Source organism: Leptonychotes weddellii, chromosome 1, assembly GCF_054177405.1.
Source record: "Leptonychotes weddellii isolate Sample4059 chromosome 1, ASM5417740v2, whole genome shotgun sequence".
Classification (NCBI taxonomy): Eukaryota; Metazoa; Chordata; class Mammalia; order Carnivora; family Phocidae; genus Leptonychotes; species Leptonychotes weddellii.
The window spans coordinates 133,051,216-133,078,913 of NC_138369.1; the positions used below are offsets into that span (position 1 = coordinate 133,051,216).

The 27,698-nt window shown below is 35.4% G+C and overlaps 1 protein-coding gene across 1 annotated transcript in view; it reads left to right on the forward strand.

The window, feature by feature from the left end:
• Nucleotides 1–27,698, forward strand: part of POLQ (DNA polymerase theta) — a 96,042-nt gene that overhangs the window by 38,097 nt on the left and 30,247 nt on the right. Inside the window, exons 13-18 of the mRNA XM_081815199.1 lie at nucleotides 2,224–2,417; nucleotides 3,734–3,858; nucleotides 5,119–5,362; nucleotides 19,070–22,179; nucleotides 24,801–24,944; nucleotides 26,162–26,365. Coding sequence (XP_081671325.1) covers nucleotides 2,224–2,417; nucleotides 3,734–3,858; nucleotides 5,119–5,362; nucleotides 19,070–22,179; nucleotides 24,801–24,944; nucleotides 26,162–26,365 — 4,021 coding nt within the window. The remainder of the gene's footprint in view (nucleotides 1–2,223; nucleotides 2,418–3,733; nucleotides 3,859–5,118; nucleotides 5,363–19,069; nucleotides 22,180–24,800; nucleotides 24,945–26,161; nucleotides 26,366–27,698) is intronic.

Genomic DNA, 27,698 nt, shown 5'->3' on the forward strand with positions numbered 1-27,698 from the left:
TGAGAGAGAGAGAGCACGAGCATGAGCAGCGGGGAGGGGCAGAGGGAGAGAGAGAAGCAGACTCCCTGCTGAGCAGGGAGCCTGATGTGGGGCTCGATCCCAGGACCCCAGACCGTGACCTGAGCTGAAGGCAGATGTTCAACCGACTGAGCCACCCAGGTGCCCTGAATGTGCACTCTTGTTGGACGGGGTTCTACAAATGTCTGCTAGGTCTAGATGATTTAGAATGTTATTTTAGAAGATTAAGTTGATCTGCTTATTTGTTCTATCCATTGTTGAAAGTTAGGGTATTTAAGTCTTCAACTATTATTTTTGAACTGTCTGTTTCTCTCTTCATTTCTTCCAAGTTTTGTTCAGGTATTTTGGCACCCTGTATATATTTATAGTTGTTTATATGTACTTGATTGATTGATCCTTTTATCATTATAGAATGTTCCTCTTATTTTTATTAACATTTTTTAACATTCTATTTTATGTGCTATTAGTATGGCCACTCCATATTTATTATGGTTGTCATTTGCATGATACTTTCCCTTTTCCCTTCCTTTTACTTTTGCCCTATTTGTATTTTTGTATCTATATTGTGTCTCTTACAGACAACATATAGTTGGATTCTGGTTTTTTATGTAGTCTGTTAATCTACCTTTGGTTATTTAACCCATTCACATTTAATGTTATTAGTAACATGGAGTAACAGCTATGTTTTGTCTTGTTATTTTCTATATATCTTATGTCCTTTTTGTTCTGTACATTTTTTTATGGATTTCTTTTGAATTAAGTGAATATTTCCTAGTATAACATTGTAATTTATTTAATTAATTTTTCTCTATTTTTTGAAGTTATTCCCAGTTACAATACAGCTTAAAATTTATACTAACGTAATTGCAGTGAGATATAGAAACATAATTCTTGAATAATGCTATTCTTTTTTTGTGCTATTACTGTTATACATGTACCTCTATAGGTGTCACAAACCCAGTAGTACATTGTTATTATTTATATAATTTTATGTCTTTAAAGAAGGTGAGAGGAGAGAAAAACGTATATTTGTAGAGCTTGTTACATTAAAATTCTTATGATTTGTGTTTTTCTTTATTTGTTCCTTGGATTTTAGTTACTATCTCTTGTCATTTCCTTGCTCCAATACAGCTTTGCTCTGTTAACTCTAAACAGAGCAAAGAGAAATTTTATTTAAGTAAAAAATGAGTTTATGCAGGAATAGCAGAGGAATTACAGTTTTTTTGCATAGTCTCTATTGATATATCTTCATGTTTTCTCATTCTTCCGCCAGCTTGCTTCTAATGTTGAGCTCTATAGTGAATTATTTATTTCAGTTGTTATACTCTTCACCTTCAGAATTTCCAATTTTTAATATTTATTTATTTATTTATGTATGTATTTATTTATTTATTTGACAGAGAGAAACACAGCGAGAGAGGGAACACAAGCAGGGGGAGTGGGAGGAGGGAGAAGCAGGCCTCCTGCTGAACAGGGAGCCTGATACGGGGCTCGATCCCAGGACCCCGGGATCATGACCCGAGCTGAAGGCAGGTGCTTAATGACTGAGCCACCCAGGCGCCCTATCCATTTGTTTTTTTTTAATCCTTTCCTTTTATTTTTATTCTCTACTTGATGAGACATTGTCATCATACCTTCCTTTACTTCATTTAGCATGTTTTTCTTTTGTTCTTTGACCATATTTGTCTACTTTGAAGTCTTTGACATTCCCAACATCTGGAATCTCTCAAAGGTGTTTCTTTTGCAAGCTTTTCCCCTTGTGTTTGGGATACACATTCCTGTTTCTTTTCATGTCTCATAGTTTTTATTGTTGTTGTTGAACCCTGGATATTTTAGATAATATAGCAGTGGTGAATATTGATTCCTCCTTTCCTTCCCTCTGTTTTCTCTTCTCCTGATCCTGATTCTTTCTTGGAAATCAGAAAATACTTAAGATTGTACTTAGTGTCAGAATGTTGAGATTAAGTGTCTGTGATTAAAGTTCTTGGATTCTGTAAAATCCAGTTCGTATGCTCAGTGGTCTCTTTTCTTTTGGTTATTGAGTTGTTTGTGAATAAATGAAATTTCCATATAAATGAGATATTATCACATTTAGAAATTTTTCCAAATGCTGAGGCCTTTGTTTTTAATATAACGTCCACTTTTATAGTTTTATTCCTTTTGTAATGCAATAATTTAGCTAATGAATGATGCTTCTTCCCTTAGGTTACACCTATGTTTGAGGATTGGACTACTATTGATTGGTATCAATTTTTCTGTTTATGGGAGAAATTGCCAACTTCTATGAAACGGGTGGCAGAGCTAGTGGGAGTTGAAGAAGGGTTCTTGGCTCGCTGTGTGAAAGGAAAAGTCATAGCGAGAACTGAGAGACAGCAACGCCAGATGGCCATCCATAAAAGGTAAATACCAAGGAGCCTTGACTGTCCAGTATTTAAAACAGTTTTGGATATATAGTAGTTGTTCAGTTTACTATAGTCACTTTCATTATCATCAAAATCAAAGTTTTAGGGGCGCCTGAGTGGCTCAGTCAGTTAAGCATCTGCCTTTGGCTCATGTCATGATCCCAGGGTCCTGGGATGGAGCCCTGCATCGGGCTCTCTGCTCGGTGGGGAGTCTGCTTCTCCTTCTCCCTCTGCCTCTCTACCCGGCTTGTGCTCTCTCACACTCACTCTCTCAAATAAGTAAAATCTTAACAAAAAAATAAAGTCAAAGTTTTGGTTGAGTAAATTGTCACTTTCTTGTGTTTACTGAATTTATCAATATTTCAATTTCTCCCTTAATGCTTGTTTAGAAGCCATTATAGATGAAGACCTTTTAAAGTAGAACATTTAAGGGACACCTGGGTGTTTTAGTCGCTTAGGCATCTGCCTTCAGCTTAGGTCATGATCCCAGCATTCTGGGATCACACCCAACGTCAGGCTCTCTGCTCAGCGGGGAGCCTGCTTCTCCCTCTCCCTCTGCCTGCCTCTCTCCGTGCTTGTGCTCTCTCTTTCTCTCTCATTCTGTCAAAATAAATAAAAATAAAATCTTAAAAAAATAAAGTAGAACATTTATTTATTTCCTTTCCTTAAAGATTTGAATTAGAACTGACAACTTAGCATAGCTTCATTTGAGGATATGCTTTGTATCATTATTATAAATGATTGATTATTACCATGGAAGAGCAAATTAAAAGATTCAGATGGGGAAATTGAATCACTGAGCTTCTTTGAAATATAATAAAATTATTTTCTTAATGGTAGTCTCTAGTAAATTATTTATAACATAAATGTAAATTTTATAAGGATTTATATACTTGGATTATTTGTGGCACTATTGCTGTTCAAGTCAATACTGGTTTTTCAAATTCTCTCATTTTTTTGATGAATGAGTAGGTGATCATATAACTGTGTATCAAATGTTCTTTTAATTTTTTGTGCCATTCTATTTATTGAACCAAGTCTTATTTCTTGAAATTAGTTAGCAATATTAAAATATGGAGGAGATCTTTTTGTTATATAAATATTAGTTCCTTGCTTTGCTATAGTACTAATGTATGTCAGAATTTATTTGATAAACATTGAGCTCAGTCTTTGTCCACTAATCCTATATCCTATTAGGCATCTTCTGAGTGTATAAATCCTCTCTTGCCTTTTTGCTTCTTTCTTGTTTCTCAGCATATGTTATATCTTCATTGTAGACATCTCTTACATACTTATGGTGATTTACTTTCCAGGTTTTTTACCAGTCTTGTGCTATTAGATTTAATCAGTGAAGTTCCCTTAAAGGAAATTAACCAGAAATATGGATGCAGTCGTGGACAGATTCAATCTTTACAACAGTCAGCTGCTGTTTATGCAGGTCAGTTAAACAAGGGTTTCCACATTTATTTGAGACTCTGTGGTTTGAGGTCAAGTTAAGATTACTTTTTTTTTCAAATTCCATTTTATTTTAGGCTTCTCTAAAAGTGAGGGGATCGTGGGAAGCCTAATTGTCATCATCAGAACACCTAAAACTGTGGCTTCTCTGGGTTCAGTTATCCTGCTCCAGAGGATTGGCAGCTAGCTGAGTGTCTGGACCTTAGTCCCCCTCTATTACTTAGCAACTGCTGACCATCCTTCCTTTCTGTTTGTTTTTTTTTTTTCCGTTTTCCATGTTACAGGAAGAAATAGACACTAATTTGTCAACAGTTTCCTTTATCTCATCAAGTTACTGATTAATATTTGTTATTGAGTAGGAGGATGGCAAATGGATAGGAATTTCTGGATTTCTCTTGGACTGTTCTAAATATCTCTTCTCTAGGGAAGCACTGGTCTCTCCTTAATAAAACTAAACTCCTGTCTCTAAGCTAGGCAAACAGTTCTGGGTCTGATTTTACCAAGAAATCCTCATAAGCCCTGGGCTGCTGGAGAGTGTATGGATTTATATGTGTGAAAGGTTTCATTGTGAAGGTGTGTGCATATGTGAGCATACCGAGGGAAAGATGGGAGGAGAAGGTCATAAGAAGGGAGAGACTCTTCAACTCATTGGCATGAAAGATCTCAAATTGCCTGTAGGGTGAATGTTCTCATAGGGAAGTGATTTTCTTAATGACTTGGCATTGGCTATTCTGCCTCTTTATTTCATGAGGGAATAGCTATTGCGCTAGGCAACATTTCCTTGAAGAAAATATCAATGGGGAGCTTCGCTTTTTGTACTCCTCTCAGCACTTGAACATTTAAATAAACTCTCTTATTTTTCTGTAGTTGAAAAAAGTCCCTCACCTGTTTTTAAGAATTCTCTCTTCCTTTAAAAAAAGGAAGGAAGAAAGAAAGAATGAGAGAGAGGAATAAAGTCGAGTGAGGGCTTTTTGTTTGTTTTGTGTTAACATGCTCTACCTCAATTGTTTCAAATATCAAGTTCATGATTAAGAATAGGTGACATTTAATGTGTTTAGCCCTTTTATTGACCATTTAGCTAGGCCCTTAACATGTGTCTACTATCCTGTTAACTTACACTTTGTGCCTCTTAAACTTTACAATTCTGCAAGTAAACAACACAACAAAACAAAAGTAAATCTAAAGAAATAGAGAATTATCTGTAAAGAATTTTAATTCACTAAACATTCTATGATTATTCTAGGGATGATTACAGTATTTTCCAACCGCCTGGGCTGGCACAACATGGAACTACTACTTTCTCAATTTCAGAAGCGTCTTACATTTGGCATCCAGAGGGAGCTGTGTGACCTGGTCCGGGTGTCCTTACTTAATGCACAGCGAGCCAGGTTCCTCTATGCTTCTGGCTTTCTTACTGTAGCAGATCTCGCCAGAGCAAATATTGCGGAGGTGGAGACCGTTCTGAAAAATGCTGCTCCCTTTAAGAGGTAAGAAAGCACCCCTCACCTAGTAGTTATTAAATGAAAGATCATTTTGTAAATAATAGATAGAAAATGTACTAAACTATTTTTTCTTAGATAATATCATGACATACATGGTATCAGTGGAAGAAAATGAGACTGTTTCTTCCCCCTTAGAATTACTGTCATTTCATGTGTGTATGTATAATATTTTTAAAATTGAAGTATAGGTGACACACAATGTTATATTAGTTTCAGCTGTACAGTATAGTGATTTGAAAAGTCCATATGTTATGCTCACTCAGCACAAGTGTAGCTACTATCTTTCACCATAAAATGCTATTAAATACCATTGACCATATTCCCTATGCTGTACATTTTATCCCCGTGACTTAATCATTCAATAACTGAAAGCCTCTATCTCTCACTCCCCTTCACTCATTTTGTCTGTTGCCCTACCCCTCCCCTCTGGCAACCATCAGTGTGTTCTCTGTATTTATGGGTCTATTTTTGCCTTTAGTTTGTTTTGCTTTTTAGATTCCACATCTAAGTGAAATCCTCTGGTATTTGTCTTTCTCAGTCTGACTTATATCACTTGGCATAATACCCTCTAGGTCTATCCATGTTGTCAAAAGTGGCAAGATCTCATATTTTTTATGGCAGAGTAATATTCCATCATAGATAGATAGATATCAGATAGATATCATAGATCAATCGATTGATCTTTATATATTTGTTATCCATCATATATATATTATCACATCTATATCCCTTCATCTATCCATGGACACTTGGGTTGCTCCTGTATCTTGACTGTTGTAAATAATGCTGCGATAAACATAGAGGTGCACATATCTTTTTAAATTAGTGTTTTCATTTTCTTTAGGTCAATACCCGGCAGCAGAATTACTGGATTGTATGGTATTTTTATTTTAATTTTTTGAAAAACCTCCATGCTGTTTTCCACAGTGGCTGGTCCAATTTACGTTCCCACCAACAGTGCACAGGGGTTCTTTTTTCTCCACATCCTCACCAACACTTGTTATTTCTTGTCTTTTTGATTCTAGGTGTTCTGACAGGTGTGAGGTGATATCTCATTGTGGTTTGGATTTGATTTCCTCAGTGATTGGTGGTGTCAAGTAACTTTTCATGTGTCTGTTTGCCATCTATATATCTTCTTTGGAAAAATGTCTGTTTAGGTCCTCAGTTCATTTTTAAATGGAATATTTGGTTTTTTGGTGTTGAGTCATAGAAATTCTTTATACTGTTAATCTGTTATTAGGTATATCATTTGTGGATGTCTTCGCCCATTCAATAGGTGACCTTTTCATTTTGTTGAGTGTTTCATTCACTGTGCAAAAGCTTTTTATTTTGGTGTAGTCGCCAAAATTTATTTTTGCTTTTGTTTCTCTTGCTAGAGGAGACATATGTAGAAAAATGTTGCTAAGGCCAATGTCAAAGAAATTACTGCCTACATTTTCTTTTAGGAGTTTTATGGTTTTGGGTCTCACATTTAAGTCTTTAATCCATTTTGAGTTTATTTTCATATGGTGTAAGAAGTGATTCACTTTCATTCTTTTGCGCGTAGATGTCCAATTTCCACCACATCATTTATTGAAGAGACTGTCTTTTTCCCATTGCATATTCTTGCCTCCTTTGTCATAGATTAATTGACTAAATAAACATGGGTTTATTCCTGGACTCTGTATTCTGTTTCATTGATCTATATTTCTGCTTTTTTGTTTGTTTTTTGTTTTTTTAAATTTATTTATTTGACAGAGAGAGACACAGCGAGAGAGGGAACACAAGCAGGGGGAGTGGGAGAGGGAGAAGCAGGCTTCCTGCGGAGCAGGGAGCCCAATGCGGGGCTCGATCCCAGGACCTTGGGATCATGACCTGAGCCGAAGGTATACGCTTAACCATCTGAGCCACCCAGGCGCCCCTATATGTCTGTTTTTGTGCCAGTACCATACTATTTTGATTACTACAGCTTTGTAGTTTATCTTGAAATCTAGGACTGTGGTACCTCCAGCTTTGTTCTTCTTTCTCAAGATTGCTTTGGCTTTTAGGGTGTTTTGTGGTTCCATTCAAATTTTAGTAGTATTCTAGTTTTATGAAAAATCTCTTGCTATTTTGATAGGGATTGCATTCAATCTGTAGATTGTTTGGATAGTATGGACATTTTAATCAATATTAATTCTTCCAATCCATGAGCATGATATATCTTTCCATTTGTTTGTGCTGTCTTCAATTTCTTTCATTGGTGTTTTATAGTTTTCAGAGTACAAGTTTTTTGGTGCAGTTGTAAATGGTATTGTTTTCTTAATTTTGGTTTCTACTACATTGTTACTAGTATATAAACGCAACATATTTCTTTGTCTTATTTTGTATTTTGCAACTTTACTGAATTTATTCTAATAGCTTTTTGGTGGATCTTTAGGGTTTTTTATGTATAGTATCATATCATCTACAAATAGTGATAGTTTTACTTCTTCCTTGACAGTTTAGATGTCTTGTATTACTTTTTTGGTCTGATTGCTGTGGCTAGGCTTTCCAGCACTGTGTTGAATAAAAGTAGGGAGAGTGGACATTCTTGTCTTTTTCCTGATCTTAGGGGAAAGCTCTCAGTTTTTCACCATTGAGTATGTCAGCTGTGGATTTTTCACACATGACCTTTATTATGTCGAAGTATGTTCTCTCTAAATTTACTTTGTTGAGAGTTTTTATCATGAACTCATGTTGAATTTTGTCAAATGCTTCTTCTGTGTCTACGGAGATGATCATATGATATTTGTCCTTTGTTTTATTGATTCGACATATCATGTTGATTGATTTGTGAATATTGAATTAACACTCATCCCCAGAATAAATCCCATTCAGTTGTGGTGGATGATCCTTTTAATGTATCATTGAATGTTATTTGCTAATATTTTGTTGAGGATTTTTGCATCTATATTTATCAGAGGCATTGGCCTGTAAGTTTTTTTGTAGTGCCTTTAGTTTTGGTATCAGGGTAATGCTGGCTTTGTAGAATGTATTTGGAAGTTTTCCTTTCACTTCTCTTTTTTGGAATAGTTTGAGGAGAATAGGTATTAACTCTTCTTTAAATGTTTGGTAGAACTTGTCTGTGAAAGCCATTTGGTCAGGGACTTTCATTTGTTGGAGTTTTTTGATTACCAATTCAATTTCATTACTAGTAATTGGTATATTTAGCTGCTCTGCTTCTTCCTGATTCAGTTTGGGAAGGTTGTATGTTTCTAGGAATTTATCCATTTCTTCTAGGTTGTCCAATTTGTTGACATATAATTTTTTGCAATATTCTCTTACAATTCTTTGTATTTCTGTGGTGTTGGTTATTAATTTCCCTCTTTCATTTCTGATCTTATTTGTGTCCCCTCTTTTTTCTTGATGAGTCTGGCTAAAGGTTTATCAATTTTATCTTTTCAAAGAACCAGCTCTTGGTTTCCTTTATCTTTTCTATTGTTTTTTAAATCTCTATTTCATTTATTTCCACTCTGATCTTAATTTCCTTCCTTCTACTAACCTTGACCTTTTTCTAGTTTCTTTAGGTGTAAGTTTAGATTGTTTGAGATTTTTCTTGTTTCTTGAGGTCAGCCTGTATCGCTATGAATTTCTCTTAGAATTGTTTTCATTGTGTTCCAGAGATTTTGGATTGTTGTCTTTTCATTTTCATTTGTCTTCATGTATCTTTTGATTTCCTCTTTGATTTCTTCACTGGCCCATTGGGTGTTTAGTAGCATGCTGTTTAGCCTCCACATGTTTTTGTTTTTTCCAGTTTTTTTTTCTTGTGATTGATTTCTAGTTTTATACTGTTGTGGTTAGAAGAGATGCTTGATATGATTTTAATCTTCTTAAATTTACTGGGACTTGTTTTATGGTCTAAAGTGTGAACTATCCTGGAGAATGTTCCATTTGCATTTGAACTGAATGCGTGTTCTGTTGTTTTTGTATGGAATGTTCTGCATGTATCTGTTAAGTATATCTGGTCTAATGTATCATTCAAAGCCACTGTTTCCTTCTTTTTCTGTCTGCATGATCTATCTGTTGATGTAAGTGGGGTGTTATAAACCTATACTATTATTGTATTACTGTCAATTTCTCTGTATATGCCTGTTAATATTTACTGTATATATTTAGATGCTTTAATATTGGGTGCATAGATATTTACAAATGTTATATCCTCTTGTTGGATTAACCTTGTTATCATTATATAATGCCCTTCTTTGTGTCTTATTATAGTCTTTGTTTAAAGTCTATTTTGTCTGATGTAAGTATTGCTACCCTGGCTTTTTTTTTTTTTTTTACTTTTATTTGCATGGAATATCTTTTTCCATGCTTTCACTTAGTCTCTATATTTTTATAGGTCTGAAGTAAGTCTTTTGTAGGCAGCATAAAAATGGGACTTTTTTTTTTTTTCCATTTTTTGTTTGTTTGTTTAAGTAGGCTTCACACCCAGCGTGGAGTCCAGTGCAGGACTTGAACTCATGACCCTGAGATTAAGACCTGAGCTGAGATCAAGAGTCAGATGCCTAACTGACTGAGCCATCGAGGTGCCCCATGGGTCTTGTTTGTTTTTTTTTTTTAAAGATTTTATTTATTTGAGAGAGAGAGCATGAGCCATGGGAGGGTGAGGTGGCAGAGGGAGAGGGACAAGCAGACTCGTTGCTGAACAGAGAGCCCAACACAGGGCTCAATTCCAGAACCTCAGGATCATGACATGAGCTGAAGGCAGACATTTAACTGACTGAGCCACCCAGGTGCCCACTGGATCTTATTTTTTAATCTACTCTACCACCCTATGTCTTTTGATGGGAGCATTAGACCTACTTGTACGTTTCAAGTAATTATTGATAGGTATATATTTATTGTCCTTTTGTTAATTGCTTTCTGGTTGTTTTTGTAGTTCTTTGTTTCTTTCTTTTGCTCTCTTTCCTTTGATGACTTTCTGTTGTGTTATGTTGATTGTCTTTATTTTTTGTGTACCTATTACAGATTTTGGGTTTGTCTTTACCATGAGGTTCATATATAACATTTTGAATATGTAGTAGTCTATATTAAATCAGTGGTCACTTAAGTTTGAACAAATTCTAAAAGAAAATTTTCATTCCCCCCCCACGTTTTATGTATTTGTTATCATATTTTATATCTTTTTATTCATAATTTCTTACTTTTGATTATGGCCTTTTCTTTTTCACTTAAAGGAGTCCCTTTTTTTTTTTTTTTTAAAGGAGTCCCTTTAACATTTCTTGTAAGACTAGCTTAGTGATGATGAACTTTAACTCTTGTTTTTCTGGGAAACTCTTTATCTCTCCTTCAGTTGTGAATGATAATCTTCCCACTGAGAGTGTTCTTGATTTTCTTTCCCCTTCAGCTCTTTGAATATATTATGCCACTCTATTCTGGCCTGCAACATTTCTGCTGAAAAATCTGCTCATAGTCTTAAGTGGTTTCCCTCGTATGTAACTTTTTGCTTCTCCTGGCTCTTTTTAGAATTTTCTCTTTATCTTTAACCTTGACATTTTAATTATATGTGTTATGGTGTGGAACTTCTTGGGTTCGTTTTGTTTGGAACTCTGTATCCTTCCTGAACCTGTTTTCTTCCCCCAGGTTAAGGCAGTTTTCAGCTATTATTTCTTCAAATGAATTTTCTCCCCTTTTCTTTCTCTCTTCTCTTCTGGGGGTCCCATAATGTGAATGTTTGTTCACTTGATGTCATCCTAGAGATTGCTTAACCCATCCTCATTAAAAATTTTTTTTTTCTATTTGCTGTTCAGCTTGAGTGCTTTCCATTACCTTGTTTTCTAGATTGCTGATCATCTCTTCTCATCCCCTAATCTATTGTTGATTCCCTCTAGTGTATTTTTCATATCACTATATTCTTTAACTTTGATTGGTTCTTTCTTATATTTTGTATCTCTTTGTTGAAATTTTCACTGAGTTCTTCCACTCTTGTCTCCAGTCCAGTCAGCATCTTTAAGATCATTACTTTAAACTTTATCAAGCACATTGTTTCTCTCTGTTTCTTTTTTTTTCTTTTTTAGATTTTTTATTTATTTATTTGACAGAGAGAGACACAGCGAGAGAGGGAACACAAGCAGGGGGAGTGGGAGAGGGAGAAGCAGGCTTCCCGTGGAGCAGGGAGCCCGATGCGGGGCTCGATCCCAGGACCCTGGGATCATGACCTGAGCCGAAGGCAGACGTCCAACGACTGAGCCACCCAGGCGCCCCTCTCTCTGTTTCATTTAGTTCTTTTTGTAAGATTTTGTCTTGTTCTTTTGTTTGGAGCATATTTCTCTGTCTCCCCATTTTGCTTGATTTTCTGTGTTTGTTCCTTTGAATTGAGTAGAACAGCTACTTCTAAACTTGAAGGAAAGGTATTATGTATGGTCATCCTGTGTAGTCTTTGTATCCCTAATAACTTTGGCTGGCTGGCTGGAACTGTGGCTGCCATGGGCATGGAGTCCCAGGCACTCCTTGTTTGGGCTGCCCTGATAGCATGACTGGAGCTGAAGTGGTCGCAGGTGGTCTCAGGGCTCTCTATGGAAAGGGAGGTCTGGCAAGACAGCTACAACTGAAGTTGGTGCAGGCCGGGGCAGTCCCTGGGCTCTCTGTACAGAGAACACCCTGGCAGGATAGCTGAAGCTGAAGTGAGCATGGGCCAGGGCTGTCCAGGGGCTCTCTACCCACAAGGTTCACTGGGAGGACAGCTGAAGCTGAAGTGGGTGCAAGCTGGGTGTTCTGGGGAGCTCCACACAAGGGGTACCCAGACAGGGTGGCTGGAACTAAGGTGGGTGTGGGTCAGGGGTTCTTGGAGCACTCTGTGCTGGGGGAGTATTAGCAAACTGTCTGGACCCAGAATAGTATGGGCCTGGGTCTGGGGTGCTTTGCTCCTGTGTGTGCCACCTTGCTGCATCAGCTGGAGCTGTAGTGAGTACTGACCAGGGATGTCCTCCTGGTGGGCGCCACACTAGTGCTGCCTTGGTGGGATGGCTGGGGCTGATGTGGGCTAAGGGTCTGGGGCTCATTGAGGTAGTAGGCCAGCTAGTGCACCCAGACCCTGCTTCTGTCTGTACTGTCAAGGTGGAGGGGGAGCATAACTGTAGCACTTGCAGCCCCTATGACCTGGAAAGGGTTCCAGCAGCTCCCCCACCATTTGGCAAAATTCTAGGTCTAGTTTCTTTATGTTCTAGTTGCTGTTTGTACTTCTGTATTATACTAAGGCTACTATTGCTGTGATTATGCCTCTTCTGAATGCTCAGAATTTTACTGATCAAAATTACTAATATCAGTATTAGGACAAATCAACATCACATACCTCCTCATGTGACACAGTGAGAAAGACACAGCATTACTCCTGGAGAATTCTTATCAAAAATGTCTAAAATAAATTTAATTATAAGGAAACATCAGACAAACCTAAATTGGGAGACATTGTACAAAATAATTGGCTAGTACTCTTCAAAAATATCAAAGTCATGAAAAACAAACACTGAGGTGAGGAACTGTTTCTAATTACAGGAAGATAAAGAGACATGACAACTAGATGCACCACCTTATTCTAGATTGGATTAGAAAAAGGACATAAGTGGAACAATTGGTGAAATTTGAATAATGCGTGCAGATTAGATATAGCATTGTATTAATGTTAAATTTCTGAATGGAAACTGGTATCTGGCACCTGGCCACCCTTTCCTTTCAGTACTTGGTACTTAAGAACCGGAAAACCCAGTTAGCATTTTGCTTTTCTCAGTTTGCCATTAACAATTCACAATGAATTACCTATGCATATGTATTTTCATATTGTTGGTAATGTTTCTTCAGAGTACATTCCTGGACATGGGATTTCAAAAGTTAAGTGCTTGTGTCACTTTATTAGATTCCAGATTGCCATGCAGGTTACATTCTCACTAACCTATTACCCCACAGCCTTGCCAATAGAATCCATTGTTAGAGGTTTTCATTTTACCAGTCTGATAGATGAGAAATTGTATCTCACAATGGTTTAAGTGTGCGTTTCTCCAATTGTGAGTGATGGTAGAGATGTTTTCATATGTTTCTGGATTTTTTTTTTTTTTTTTGTATCTTTGTGAATTATCTGGTTATGTCTTCTTTATGTTTCTACTGGGTTTGGTCTTTTCCCTCTCCTTTTAAAGAATCTTTTCAAAATTGATTAGTGTATTTAGCTGTTTATTTTATATGTATGTTGCAAATATTTTCTCAAAATTTATGAATTTTTTTTGGCTTTTATTGCCTTGTTTTTACCATGCAGAATTTTAATTTTTCTATTGATTTTTTATCATTTTTTCTTTCTTTCTTCCTTTTTCTTCTTTTCTTTCTTTCTTTTGCTTTTGAATTATAGTTAGAAAAACTTTTCTCTGTACTGAGGTTAAAAAGGAATTCATTCATGTTTTCTTCAAGTATTTATAGATTTGAATTTAGATTCCTGATGCATTTAGAATTTAATTTTGTGTATGGTGTGAAGTCTGGATCTAATTTCATCTTTTATCCAATGGCTCCCATTTATAAAAAAAAATGTCTATCTTTGACTTAGTAATTTGAGATGCCATCTTTATCATATACTAAATATCCATAAATAATTAGGTCTATTTCTGGACTTTCTATTCTACTTACTATTCTTTTTGTCAATTCATGAGCAAGTACCAAACTTTTAATTATAAAGTCTTTATATATGTTTTAATCTCTGGTAGGGCACTTTTCCACATAGTTTTTCAGTATTTTTCTGGCTATTCTTGTGTATTTGCCCATATGAAAGTTAAAGTGTTTGTTGATATTTTATTGGGATTGGACTGAAACTTAACTTACAATTGACATTTTTATATTGTTTTGTCAACCTATCCAAGCATAGGTAACATCTTTAAATGATCTAGTTTTGTGATTTTTCAAGAGTTTTCAAAAGATTTCCTCATATAGGTTTACAGAAGTTTTAGGTTTTGTTCACACAAGGTTTTATACATTTCTTGTTAAAGTTGTTCCTACTTAATCTTTAGTGTTATTTTAATTGGTGGCTTTCTTCTATGATGTCTTCTACATAGTTATTATTTGAGTATTGCGAAGACTTTTTGTATATTTTTTATCCTATTTTCAGAATTCTTTTATTGTTTGAATTACTTGTATCATTGATTCTCTAGACTCTTCCAGGTATATTGTTGTATCATCTGCAAATAGCTATTTTACTTCTTTTTAGGAATTCATATGCTTGCATTTATTTATTTATTATTTATTTATTTATTATGTTCAGTTAGCTACTGCATAGTACATAATTAGTTTTTAATGTAGTGTTCTGTGATTCATTAGTTAAGTATAATGCCCAGTGCTCATCACAGCACGTGCCCTCCTCAATAACCATCACCCTGTTTCCCCCTCCCCCCACCCTTCTCCCCTCTGAAACCCCCAGATTGTTTCTCAGGGTCCATAGTCTCTCATGGTTCATCTTCTTCTTAATTGATTTCTCTTAATTGTATTAGCTGATACCTCTAATATGTAGTAGTATTAGGGATGGTAGTAATAGTGGGCATTTTGCTTTGTTTGTGATCTTAGTGGAAATGCCTCTGGTGTTACTTTAGTAGGATACTGTCTTCAGGACTATGATACGTGTGTATATATGTAGGTTTGTATGTATGTATTATCATTTTAAGAAAAATGTCCATTAAATGAAATTTCTTTGAATACTTTTATCATGATTAGGTACTGAATTTTGTCAAAGGATTTTTTAGTATTTATGGAGATATTGATAGGGTTTTTCTCCCATTTCATCTATTAGCACAGTTCATTATATTAATAGATTTCCTAACATTGAATCAATCCTGGGTTCCATAATAAATTTAATTTGGTCATCTTATTTTATTACATGATGTTGGATTCCGTTTGCTAATATTTAAAATAGTATACTTTTGCATTGTTATTTATAAATAATATTGGTCTATAGTTTTCTTGCATTGTGTGTTTTTTGCACTATCTTTATTCAAGTTTTAGTATCAGTTTTGGTATCAGACTTCCTTCATAAAAAAGAATTACGAAGTGTTTTTTTGTTTTCAGTGCTTTGCAGTAACTTATAGAGTCTTGGAACTGGTAGAAGTTTGGTATGATTACTGTATGAAACCATCTTGGATGGTGCCTTTCTATGGGTTAGTTCTTGATCACTTTGTCTATTTTATTTTTTCAGAAATTAGTTTCTCTAAGCTTTCTATCTCTAATGGGGTCAATTTTAGTAATCTGTATTTCTCTAGGAAATTACCATTTCATCTGGATTTTCAAATATATTTTTATAGAGATTTGTAAATTAGTTTCTTAGGAATTTTAAGTATTTTTTCTATTTCAATAGTTATTCCTCCCTTGTCATTTTCTATTTTATAAATGTCTATGTTTTTTCTTGATCAGGTTAGCTAGTGGTTTATCTATTTTTTAAATTCTTTAAAAATCTAGGATTTTGTTTTCTTAGGCCTATGTTTTTTTTTTAAATAATGTACCTTATTAATTTCATCTTTTAATACTACATTTCATTCTTCCTGCTTTCTATTTTGTTGTACTTTTTAAAATATTCTGTTGAACTATAAATTTGTTGACTTATATCTTTATTGATAAATGCTGTGTTTTTAATGTAGTACCATGAATTTAGTACTGTGAATTTTCCTGTGGTCTGTATTTTAAGTATAATCCACAGACTGTTATATGTAGAGATTTTGTTTTTATTTGTTAGAAATTATGTAATTTGCATGTTTTCCCTCTTTTGCCCAGGTGGAAGTGCTTTTTGTTTTTTTATTTTGTTAAATGATTTCTAGTCTTATTACACTGCAATCTAATAGTGTTGTTTATAACACATATACTTTATGGTACTCACTGATGTTTTCTTTGTGACCTAATACATGATCAATACAAACTAGATTTGTTCTCTATTAAAAAGGTAAAATGTTTGAAATTCATTCATAACGTCTACTTCATTGGTTATGTTCATTAGGTCTTCTTTGTCCTTACTCTCCTCCTCAACATTTCGTCTGTCTTTTAATGAGAGTGGTTTACTGAAGTCTACTAATTGTTAATATATTTCTGTCTCCTTGCATCTCTTGTCTTTGCTTCATTAAAGTATTGCTTGTTATTTGGTGTGTAAATACTCATAGGACATATGACTGATCGGTAATGTTGTCTTTATTATGGTTGTTGTTTTTAGCAGTAAATTTTACCCTTTTTTGTTTAATGCAGACTATCCCTCACTGCTTTCTTCTTGCTTCCCTTTTTTTGTCCATCCCTTTAGTTTTAGCCATTTAGAATCACTTCCTTTTAGATATACTTTTTATATACCACACTGAGATGTAATTATCTTTTGCTGTCTGAGCCAAATTGAAATCTTTTTCTTTTAATAGATGATTTAATCCCATTCACATTTACTGATTTAACTAAAATGTTTGGTTTCAGTTCTCAAATTATTTTATAATTATGTGTATTGTATATTTACTATGTTTCTTTCTCTACCTAAGGATACTCTTTGGAGTTTTATTTTTAAATTTAGAAAGGTATATATTTTTGTTCTAGTGGGTACCTGTGTACTTTTTATTATCTGGTTTGTCAAGCTTTTTTTTTTCTTTTAAGATTTTATTTTTAAGGAGTCTCTATACCCAACATAGGGCTCGAACTCACAACCTGGAGATCAAGAGTCACATGCTTTTCCAGCTGAGTCAGCCAGGTGCCCCTGATTTGTCAAGATTTTAATGGTATCCTGTAATACCTACGTACTGCCTGAACAATAGTCATCGACATTGAGCTCACTTTTCTTCTTCTTTCTTCCTGTCCTTTTCCTTCCATTTAAAAAGTGCATTATTTCTACTTTGTCTCAACATATAGCATTTGTACATTAATTTTTCACCCTTTTCCCCATCCTTGTAGGGTGTAGAGATGGAAAACTAATATAATCTCTGTTTTTATTTATTCAAATTCTTACCATTGGTCTTACTGCTGAAGTACTCCTAGTCATCTCTTGATCGGATGAAACTTATCCACTATTAGATTTCTTGAGGGCTAATATAGTATAGAATTCCCCACATCTTGTATGTTTAAAACTGTTTTACTAGAACCTTAATATTTGAGGCACATCTTGGCTGGATATAAATTTTTGGTCCATGCTTTTATTGAGTTTTAGAAAAATGCTCTTTCTTTGCTTTGCATGCTGTTTTTAAGAATTCTAATGGGAATATAATTCTTTTGTCCTTCTAAATATATAGGCCTTGAGATTTCTTTTTTATATCTTTGACATTTGATAGTTTTACTCGGCTAATTAGTTAGCTAATGATATGAGACAAATTACTTTAAGAACTTAGTGGCTTAGGGGTACCTGACTGGCTCAGTCAGAAGAGCATGCTGTTCTTGATATCAGGGTCATGAGTTCAAGCCCCATGTTGGGTGTAGAGATTACTTAAAAAAATAAATAAACTTTAAAATATATTTTAAAGAAGTCAGTGGCTTAAAAGCAACAGTAAATATATGTTAACTCAAAGTTTCTGTGAATCATGAACTTGGGAGCTCCTTTGCTGGTGGTCTGGTTTGAGGTTTTAGTAAAGCTGTTGGCTGGGACTATAGTTATCTGAAGGATTGAGTTGGATCTGCTTTTAAGATGACTTGCACACATACTGGCAAGCTGGTACTCAGTTCTTCATATGAGCTTCTTCATAGAGCTGCTTGTTGTCCTTAAATGCTATGATGGTTAGCTTCCCCTAGAGTAAGTAATCCAAGAGAGCAAAATGGAAGCTGTACCGTCTAGCCTTGGTTTTAGTTGTTTTGGGTGACAGGCTAATTTAGTCCCTATTACACCATCCTTGTTGGAAACAGAAATCTCTTGGCCATTATTTCTTTAATAATTTTTATGTCTCATCCTGTTTTTTTGTCTTCGTGGTACTTCAGTTATGTATATGTTTGGCCTTTTAGGGTGTGGAATCTATTATTTTGCCCTGAAGAGCATCGATATTTTATCAGTCAGCTTGGCTGAACTCAAACTCTAAACTTTGTCTTCCTGTAGTGGACAGTAACTCAAATCTCTGTTCGGTTGTTTAGACTTTTAACTGGCTACTTGGAGTCTGCCCACACTTGCATAGATTAGAGGTCAGCCAGATATTTGGGCAGAATTTATATGAAGAATTTGGGGTTCTCCTTCTCTGGATCTCTCATTTCTGGACTTTCTCCAATTGTTTTATATCTCTTGCAGTCATTCTGAGCTCTTTTTCAAATTCTGCCTGTCAATAAACTCCAGGTTTTTATCCAAGTTTTTAGTTAACCCCTTTCAGTTTCTCCTTTTGGTCACTCTCCAGTTCCTTCAATTATTTTGTCCAGAGTTCATATTACATAGGAGGATTTGTTTTTAATGAAAGTTTTATGACACTATTTTAAAAGGTTTCTGCTTGATGAATCTGTCTTAGTGAGGCCTTCTCTAATTATGCTATTTAAAAATTACAGAACCACCCCTCTCCTCCTGGTGCTTCATTTTTGTACACAACTCTTATCAGTTGACGTAGAATGCATTTTAACATTTGCTTGTTTTCTGATTTCCCCAACTAGAATGTAAGCTCTAAGACAGCAGGTTTATTTCCCTCTTGTTCAGTGCTATTTCTTCAGTTCCTAGAAGAGATCAGATTAATGCTTAGTAAATATTTCTGTATGCATGAATGAATCAATGCATTTATTTATTTCTTTTCCTGCATCCTTACATAGTGCCCGAAAGGCAGTTGATGAGGAAGAGGAAGCAGTTGAAGAACGTCGGAATATGCGAACTATTTGGGTGACTGGCAGAAAAGGTTTAACTGAAAGGGAAGCAGCAGCCCTTATTGTGGAAGAAGCCAAAATGATTCTGCAGCAGGACTTAGTCGAAATGGGAGTGCAATGGAATCCATATTCCCTTTTAAATTCTGATACACACTCACTGACCAGCAGTGAGTCAGAAGTAAAGGAACAGAAATTTATACCCCAAACTAAAAGATCTTGTAGAAGATTAACAGCAAAGCAAAAAAGTAACTCGATGTTTAGGGATTCTTCTGCTAAGCATTCACCAAATACTGTGCAAGATTTAGAGAAAAGTGGAGAGCGTACAAATTCCTTTTATGATAAGTTACAGAATGGGAATCAAGAACGCCAGGCACATTCCATTTCCAGAGCAAGAAAACGGGCTTCTTTGAATATAAGTAAAGAAAAGCTAAGAACCTCTCTGAATGAGGGAAGAACATGCACTAAGAAAGTTGTTCAGACTCTCTTATTTGAGAAAACAAAAAAAGAAGCTCTGAGTTTCAGTTCAGGAAAGATGAGTACTGCCTCTGGATCTTGGAAACATAGTAAACGTGTAAAACAATCTAGACACAGTAGCCCTGTGAAAGACACTGGGATGTATAGAATTGATTTACAGGAACAGACTATATCTAATCCTGTTTATTGTGGAGACTCATTTACCTTAGATGAGAAGAATGTGGAATTTAGAAGTCCAGAGCCTTTTGCTAAAAATGTATCTTCCTGTGCTGAGGGAAAATATAGCAAAGCATCATTCTCATCACAAAGAGAACGAAGTTCAAAGAACAGAACAAAAACTAATGATATTCTTGTGGAACATTTTATCACACAATCCCAGAGTAAAAAAGTGACTTGTCAACCTACTAGTATGGTTAGTGAAAATGGAAGAGGATTTGCCGTTGTTGAGTTAGAAAAAATAAACACAGTCCTGATGGTACAAAATGATTCAAAAAACCAGGATGTTTATGTAAAACACGACACCCACTCAATTAACCAGTGCCCAGAAAAACAGTCTGATAAACACACAAACACTTACACCAAACAGAAAAAAATAGTAGAGAGACAAATGCCCTGTGAGACAGGCAGTAGTTATATGAATAGAGACTCAAATGTTATTATCAAGTGTGGAAGTATGAAGTTTAATGGTGAGGAAAATAAATCAAATAACTTTCAGGTATCAGGAGATAATATAAGTAGCGCTGAGATACTCAGAATACATCTCCCAACTGGAGAATCAGGAGGCCAGCAGGAGAATTTTCTAAATACCTCTAGAATACAAGAAAAAACAGAAGCTTATGCAGCAAACAAAACTAAGAATAATTGTGTTTCTGACTTAGGTTCAGTTCCTTGTGAATTTGAAGATAGTTTCTACCTGGATACTCAGTCAGAGGAAATAATACAACAGATAGCAACTGAAGATGCCAAACAAGGAGCAAAGGATACCAACCTGGCAACAGGGACGATGCAGAAGAGCTTAGACAACCAGAGTTCGGTACGCTCTTTTCAGAATGAGATTCATATTACTTTTCCTGGTGAACGACATTCTCCAGGAGTGACAAATACAGATCATTTGGAACTTAAGACTGTAGATACTATGAAACAAGGCACTGATTCACATGAGGTTGGTATCCTGACTCCAGAAAGCTCAATTTTTCATTCCCCAATACTCTTGAGGGAAAATGGCCCTTGTCTTAAAGGGAATGAACTTTCTGTCACCGACTCTCAATTAAATAGTTTTCTTCAAGGTTATCAAACACAAGAAGCTATGAAGCCAGTTATACCTCTGGTTCCTCAAAAGAGAACTACCACTGGTATAGAAGCAGAATGTCTGCCAGTTCCTGAAACAAGTTTGAATTTGAGTGATAGTTTACTATTTGACAGTTTCAGTGAAGACTACCTAGTAAAAGAACAACCACCTGATATACAAGTGAAAGAACCCCTCTCTTCTGCACTAACATCAAACCATTTCAGTCATTCTATGTGTCTGCAACCAGAGGGCCCAATTAGAAAATCAAATACAAATGAGAATCAAGATAATCAGCAACAGTTCTCTTGTTTCAGTGATGAGTCTATTATATTTTCAGAAATGGATTCTGCTCAGATGGTTGAAGCTTTGGACAATGTAGAAATATGTCCTGTCCAAGAGAAACGGAATACTGCAGTGTCTCTTAGAGAATTAGAATTAAGTGATCCAGTGACTGTAGGTAATGATTATCCACAAAGAGAAGTAATTGGAGGAGATAAAGATGAAAGGTCTCAAAAACCCAAATTAACTGAGACAAGGGAAAATAATTCATTGATATGGTCAGGGGCATCATTTGATTTAAGTCCAGGACTGCAGAGAATTTTAGACAAAGTGTCCAGTCCTCTAGGAAATGAAAAGCAAAAATTAACCACTACAAACTTGTCTAGTTTGAAAGGAAAAAATACAGAGGTAAATGACAAACAAAAAGTGATTTCAAATGTGGAGCCAAATCAAGTTCAGGGTATCTCATTTTCCCCTAGTATTGAAGTAGAAAGCAAGATTAGGGCGCTGGAGACCAATGGCCTTCAGGCTGAAACCTCATCTCACTTGCCTTGTAAAGAAAATTGTATAGTTGATGATAATGGACTCATTCCTCCTACACCTATTCCAGCATCTGCTGCTAAGCTGATATTTCCAAGTATTCGTGGAACATCTTCTGTAAAACTTTGGAAAACACATAGTGTTTTACAGCTTGGTGAAAGTTACTCATTTGGCTCATCTTCAAATATTAAAAACCAAGATTTAACTTCAGAGAGTAGAAACGGTTTAAAAGAGGACAGTCCTATTAGAGACACAAGTTTTTCACTGCAGTTATCACAGGATGGATCGCAGTTAACTCCAGCCTCGTTCAGCCCAGGAAGTTTGGCCATAATTGATGTAGCAAGTGACCAAACTCTCTTTCGGACATTCATTAAGGAGTGGCAGTGCAAAAAGCGATTTTCCATCTCACTGGCTTGTGAAAAGATCAGTAATTTGACATCCTCTAAAAGTGCTGCTATTGGTGGTAGGTTTAAGCAAGGTAAGAATTTTTTTTTAATTTTTCATATTCTCATGTTTATATGTAAAATAGTGGGTTGGGATGGGCCTGAGCCATTTCAGTCTTGGATATGAAATGTAATAAATTTATTCAGAGTTTAAAGTTTCTTCTATGTGGGTTTACCTGTAGAACAGCCTATTGTTGAGAGCAACTAGATTAATAATAGTTGCCATCTGGTATAAGGGATGGGTGACTCCAGGATGTGGGTGTGAGAGCCAAGCACTGAGAAAAAAGCTCAAGCTGGGCTACTGAACTGATGCAGACCACCAAGGCACTCCTCATTCACCTGGCTCTGATCCACTGTTGTAGCTGTGGTCTAATCAGGCGTGTGTTTGCCTCTTTCTTCATAAGCCACGGATCCCACCTAAACAGCCTTTCTAGAGTAGATCCCCGCACTAGGTGGTCCAAAGGGAGTTCCAGACCAGTTCTTTTCTCTCAGGACAAGGACATAGCAGCCAAGCTTATTGCTGCTGCAGCCACCACAGTTGTGGCTGGCTCGGGGGGCCAGCACCGGAACAGTGTTTGGCATCTTGACCATTGGGTGTATCAGGAATCCATCTCTCAAACGGCAGCTCTTTCTTGAGTGCTATTCTGGACTTTGCCCTGTGTCAGGCCATGGAGCTCTTCTATTTGTTGCCTTCCTAATCCTTTTCATTTTATGAGACTTCACAGAGGTCACCTATCTGTCGCTGCTTCTTCAACTCCAGGCCATATCTGGTGCTAGAGTATGCTAAGATTTACCATTAAACATGATGTTTCTCTTTAAGAAAATCATATATATATATATGTGTGTGTGTGTGTGTGTGTGTGTGAGTGTGTGTGTATGACATATATGATTTATATATGATTATATATATTAATATTCGAATATAAGTTTGTAAAAACTAAAATATATATTTTGAACAAAGATTGCCTTTTTTTGGTATCTTAATGATATAGCATCATGGTTTTTATTAATCATCAGTGCTCATGAATTATTTTCTATTAAATTGTAATATCCTTATTCACTTATATAATCACAAAAGTACATAGAAAAATGACTATATTTTAAACAATGTACATTAACTACATTTTTCAGTACTTATCTCAAGTTGTACCTCCAACTGATGTCCATGAATCTTATGCCAAAATGTTGACCCCAAAGCCTCATAGAGTCCTTCCATGTTTTAAGAGACTTAAACCTTTTGTTAAATAATGCTACATATGTATATTCCTGTCTTACTTCATGACAATAAGGATTTTGTATCATGGGGAATAGCTGTAGTCAGCTTGACAACCTGCTGTGGAAAGCAAAGATTTGATCAGATTTCTTAAATCTCTGTATTTATGAATGGATTTATTCATAAAAGTTTGAGTATTTGATCTTCAACTCATGGAACATGTGTTTGGTTTTTAATTTTTTTTATTTGAGTATAGTTGACACAATGATATATTAATTTCAGGTGTACAACATAGTGATTTGACAAGTTTATACATTACACTATGTTCACCGTGAGTATAGCTACCATCGGTCCCCATACATTGTTATTACAGTGTCATTGACCATATTCTTTATGCTGTGCCTTTTATTCCCATGACTTATTCATTCCATAACTATCTCCCACTCCCTTTCACCCATTTTACCCAACCCCCCACCCTTCCCTTCCCTCTGGCAACTGTCAGTTTATTCTCTGTATTTATAGGTCTGATTCTGCTTTTTGTTTGTTTATTCATTTGTGTGTTTTGTTTTAGATTCTACATAAGAAGTGAAATCATATGGTATTTGTTTTTCTCAGTCTGATTTATTTCACTTAGCATAATACCCTCTAGGTCCATGTTGTCTCACATGGCAAGTTCTCATCCCCTTTTATAGCAGCGTAACATTTAATTGTATATGTGTACCACATCTTCCTTATTCATTTGTCTATCAATGGACACTTAGGTCATAGAGCACATGTGTTAATGACAAGTTTTATGTACTTTTTGTGTTGACTAGTACTCTCCATTTTTCATTCAACATACATAAAACTGAGAACAGTCTCTGTGCTAGGGGTTAGAGGGATAAAATTGTTCACTTAAATTTAACAAATATGTGCCATTTATTTTCAAGATATTGGGGATCTAATTGCAAATAAGATAGACTGGTTTTTGACCTGTATCTGTAAAGTTGGAGATGCCTGATTTTAGAACAAATGTGGACTCTAGATACAAAAATCATACCTGATTCTTTACCAAGAAGTAAGATGCTTGATTTTCTGGAATGTCTTAGTGTTAAGAATTGCTGAAGTCACTACAAAATTTTTGTAGCGTGCAAGTGGTCTTTATTTCTGTTTGAGTTATAGCAATTCAAAATGCAGCTTTAAAAAAATTTAGTTAACCATTTTAGTCATTATTACAGATCTATTTTAAGATATATTTGGTAAATTTTTCATAGTGACAGTTATTTTAATAGATGGGAAGCCTAGAAAGATCTTACATATACTTAAAAATGACCATCCAAATAATGATATTATAGGGATCTGGAAATTTTGCAAAATAATTTTTGTATTATTATTGTTTTTTTAGCATTCAGTTTAATGGCTTTATTTTGAGATTTTTAACTATTTCACTTTTGATTTACTTAGCTAGCTCACCTCAGAAAACCACTATTAGAGATGATGGCGTTCCTGTTAAAGGTTGTGATGACATCCTGGTGGTTGGTCTGGCAGTATGCTGGGGTGGAAGAGATGCCTATTATTTTTCATTGCAGAAGGAACAAAAGCATCCTGGTAAGTAATCACTATTTGGCTTAATCGCCATTTAATTTTAATATAATCTCTATTAGGATAGTGACCTGTTTGTTGAGAATAATTTTCTGATACTTAAAATTTATTTTTAGGCTTAAAAATTCTTTCTGGGAGGATAGTAGCTATTGTGTACATTAGTTCATATATTAACTAGAATGAATGTCTTAAGCACCACCTTTACTCCCCTTTACTTATCACATGGCTACTGATAGTGTCTTTTCTTCTTGAAGGCAGTGGACACTTAGGGACTCCCTGGCCACCTTGAAGGTTTGTTTTTGAAGATTGGATCATAGCAGTTTCTTTTCAGACTTTTTTCATGTTATTGACTGGGTCTGGAACTTATCTAGAGACAGCGATGAGCTGAACATCTACAGCGGTTGAATCATACAGCCTTTGTAGATGTGTATGGAATTGAGAGGGTATAATTTGGAAATACCTTGTGATCTTATTACAGTTGTTACATTACCTAGCTGATAGATTGGTTTTAGACAGGAGCAAAATTAGTAAATATTTTAAAGAATGCCATATAATATCTATTCCTGAGTAAGCATGAAATATTTTCAGTTGTTTTGAGGGAAAATGTGTTATGTTAAATAGATACGTGAACTTCTGTTTTTTTTTAGATCTAACATTGTATGTTCATACTAAATTTTTTTTAAAAGTTCATTTAAAATTCATTTCAAAATACTTTTTATGTCTTTGGGGTGCCTGGGTGGCTCAGTCGTTAAGCATCTGCCTTCGGCTCGGGTCATGATCTCAGGGTCCTGGGATCGAGCCCCGCATCGGACTCCCTGCTCAGCGGGAAGCCTGCTTCTCCTTCTCCCACTCCCCCTGCTTGTGTTCCCTCTCTCATTGTGTCTCTCTCTGTCAAATAAATAAAGAAAATCTTTAAAAAAAAATACTTTTTATGTCTTTAACTCCTTACTCTGAGAAATGTAAATTTATTTTTAGAAATCTTGTTATTTAAAAATTTCACCTAATTCAATAGAGCATTATTAATTACATAGCACAAGCCTTAATTTTTAGAATATGAAGCACTTCGTCTATGTAGCCAACATGACCTGAATAAGGTTATGCTGAATTATTGGTTCCATGGAGCTAGACCCTTGGGCTTTTCAGTCTTTTCATTAAAGATTGCTGTTTCAAATGAATGCATGTAATTTTTGCCTTAAGACTTTTTGTTTGTTTGTTTTCTAAAGAAATTAGTTCCAGTTTGGTCCCACCTTCTCTGGATCCAAGCCTGACTGTGAAAGACAGAATGTGGTATCTTCTATCCTGCTTTCAAGAGGAATCTGATAAAGAATGTTCTATTATCATCTATGACTTCATCCAGAGCTATAAAATTCTTCTTCTGTCTTGTGGGATCTCCCTGGAACAAAGTTATGAAGATCCTAAGGTTTCATGTCTTATTTAATTTTTACCATACTTAAAAAAATTTTTAATGTGTAGTGTTAATTCTTAAATGACTTGGTATTTATTTAGCTCCAAGAACAAAGCCTAAATTTTTTAGAGTAGTCACTCCTTTATCTAGTAATCTCATTCACCCAGAACAGAATGTGATGCACCAAATACCTCTGTGTAGATAAAAACAGAGATTCCACAAATTTGAAGCACTGAAGTTCATACCTTCCCTCAGAGATTTAAAAATTTTTGATTTTGGTTATATTTGAAGTTTTCTGTTTCTTAGTAAATTAGAAATGAAATGAGGACTGTCAGATTTAAATATATGATAGCAGGATGTTTCAAATATCCATGAAGACAGAGGCAGAAAATAGGAAAAATGTGTAAACCTTAGACATCAAAAAGAATAGTAGTTAGGGCTATTTAGCATAGGACAGATTACCTTACTAGCCCCTGAGAACTTTGCTATTATAATAGCAAGGCATGATACACTTCTCATAATGATGATTCTGAGTTATTAAGGAAAGGGTAACTTATTGTAACATACACTTTACAGTATAATGCATTTTCATAAGACATTTATTTACAATATCATAGCTCTCAAAGGGGTATCATTTTTCCCCCTGTTGATACTGGATACATGAGGCATAATTTTGAATTGATATATGATATTACTTGGTTGTTATTCGCAATATAATCAATAATAGGATAAATTTTGGTTTCTTAGTTTCTCTAGCTTTTGGGGGGAAGGATTTTCAAAGGCAGTATCAGATAAACTGAAGATACTGTCCTTTTCTGTAGTTCAAGCTAGGCTTGGTTTACGCGTGATAAATTCCAGGTAGTTTTTAAATTGACCTTTCCTGGATATAAAAAGTTGTCACTTCATTTTGATGTTCCATACTAGTCAGTCTTCAAAAAAAAAATGAAATCTTGCCATTGCAACGATGAGGATGGAACTAGAGGGTATAAATAAGTTATATATAAGTTAAATACAAATAAGTTAATCAGAGAAAGATAGTTATCCTATGATCTCATTCACACGTGGAATTTAAGAAACAAAACAGAGGATCATAGGGGAAGAGAGGGAAAAATAAAACAATACAAAATCAGAGAGGGAGACAAACCATAAGCGACTCTTTTTTTTTTTTTTTTAAAGATTTTATTTATTTATTTGAGACAGAGAGAATGAGAGACAGAGAGCATGAGAGGGAGGAGGGTCAGAGGGAGAAGCAGACTCCCTGCCGAGCAGGGAGCCCGATGCGGGACTTGATCCCGGGACTCCAGGATCATGACCTGAGCTGAAGGCAGTCGCTTAACCAACTGAGCCACCCAGGC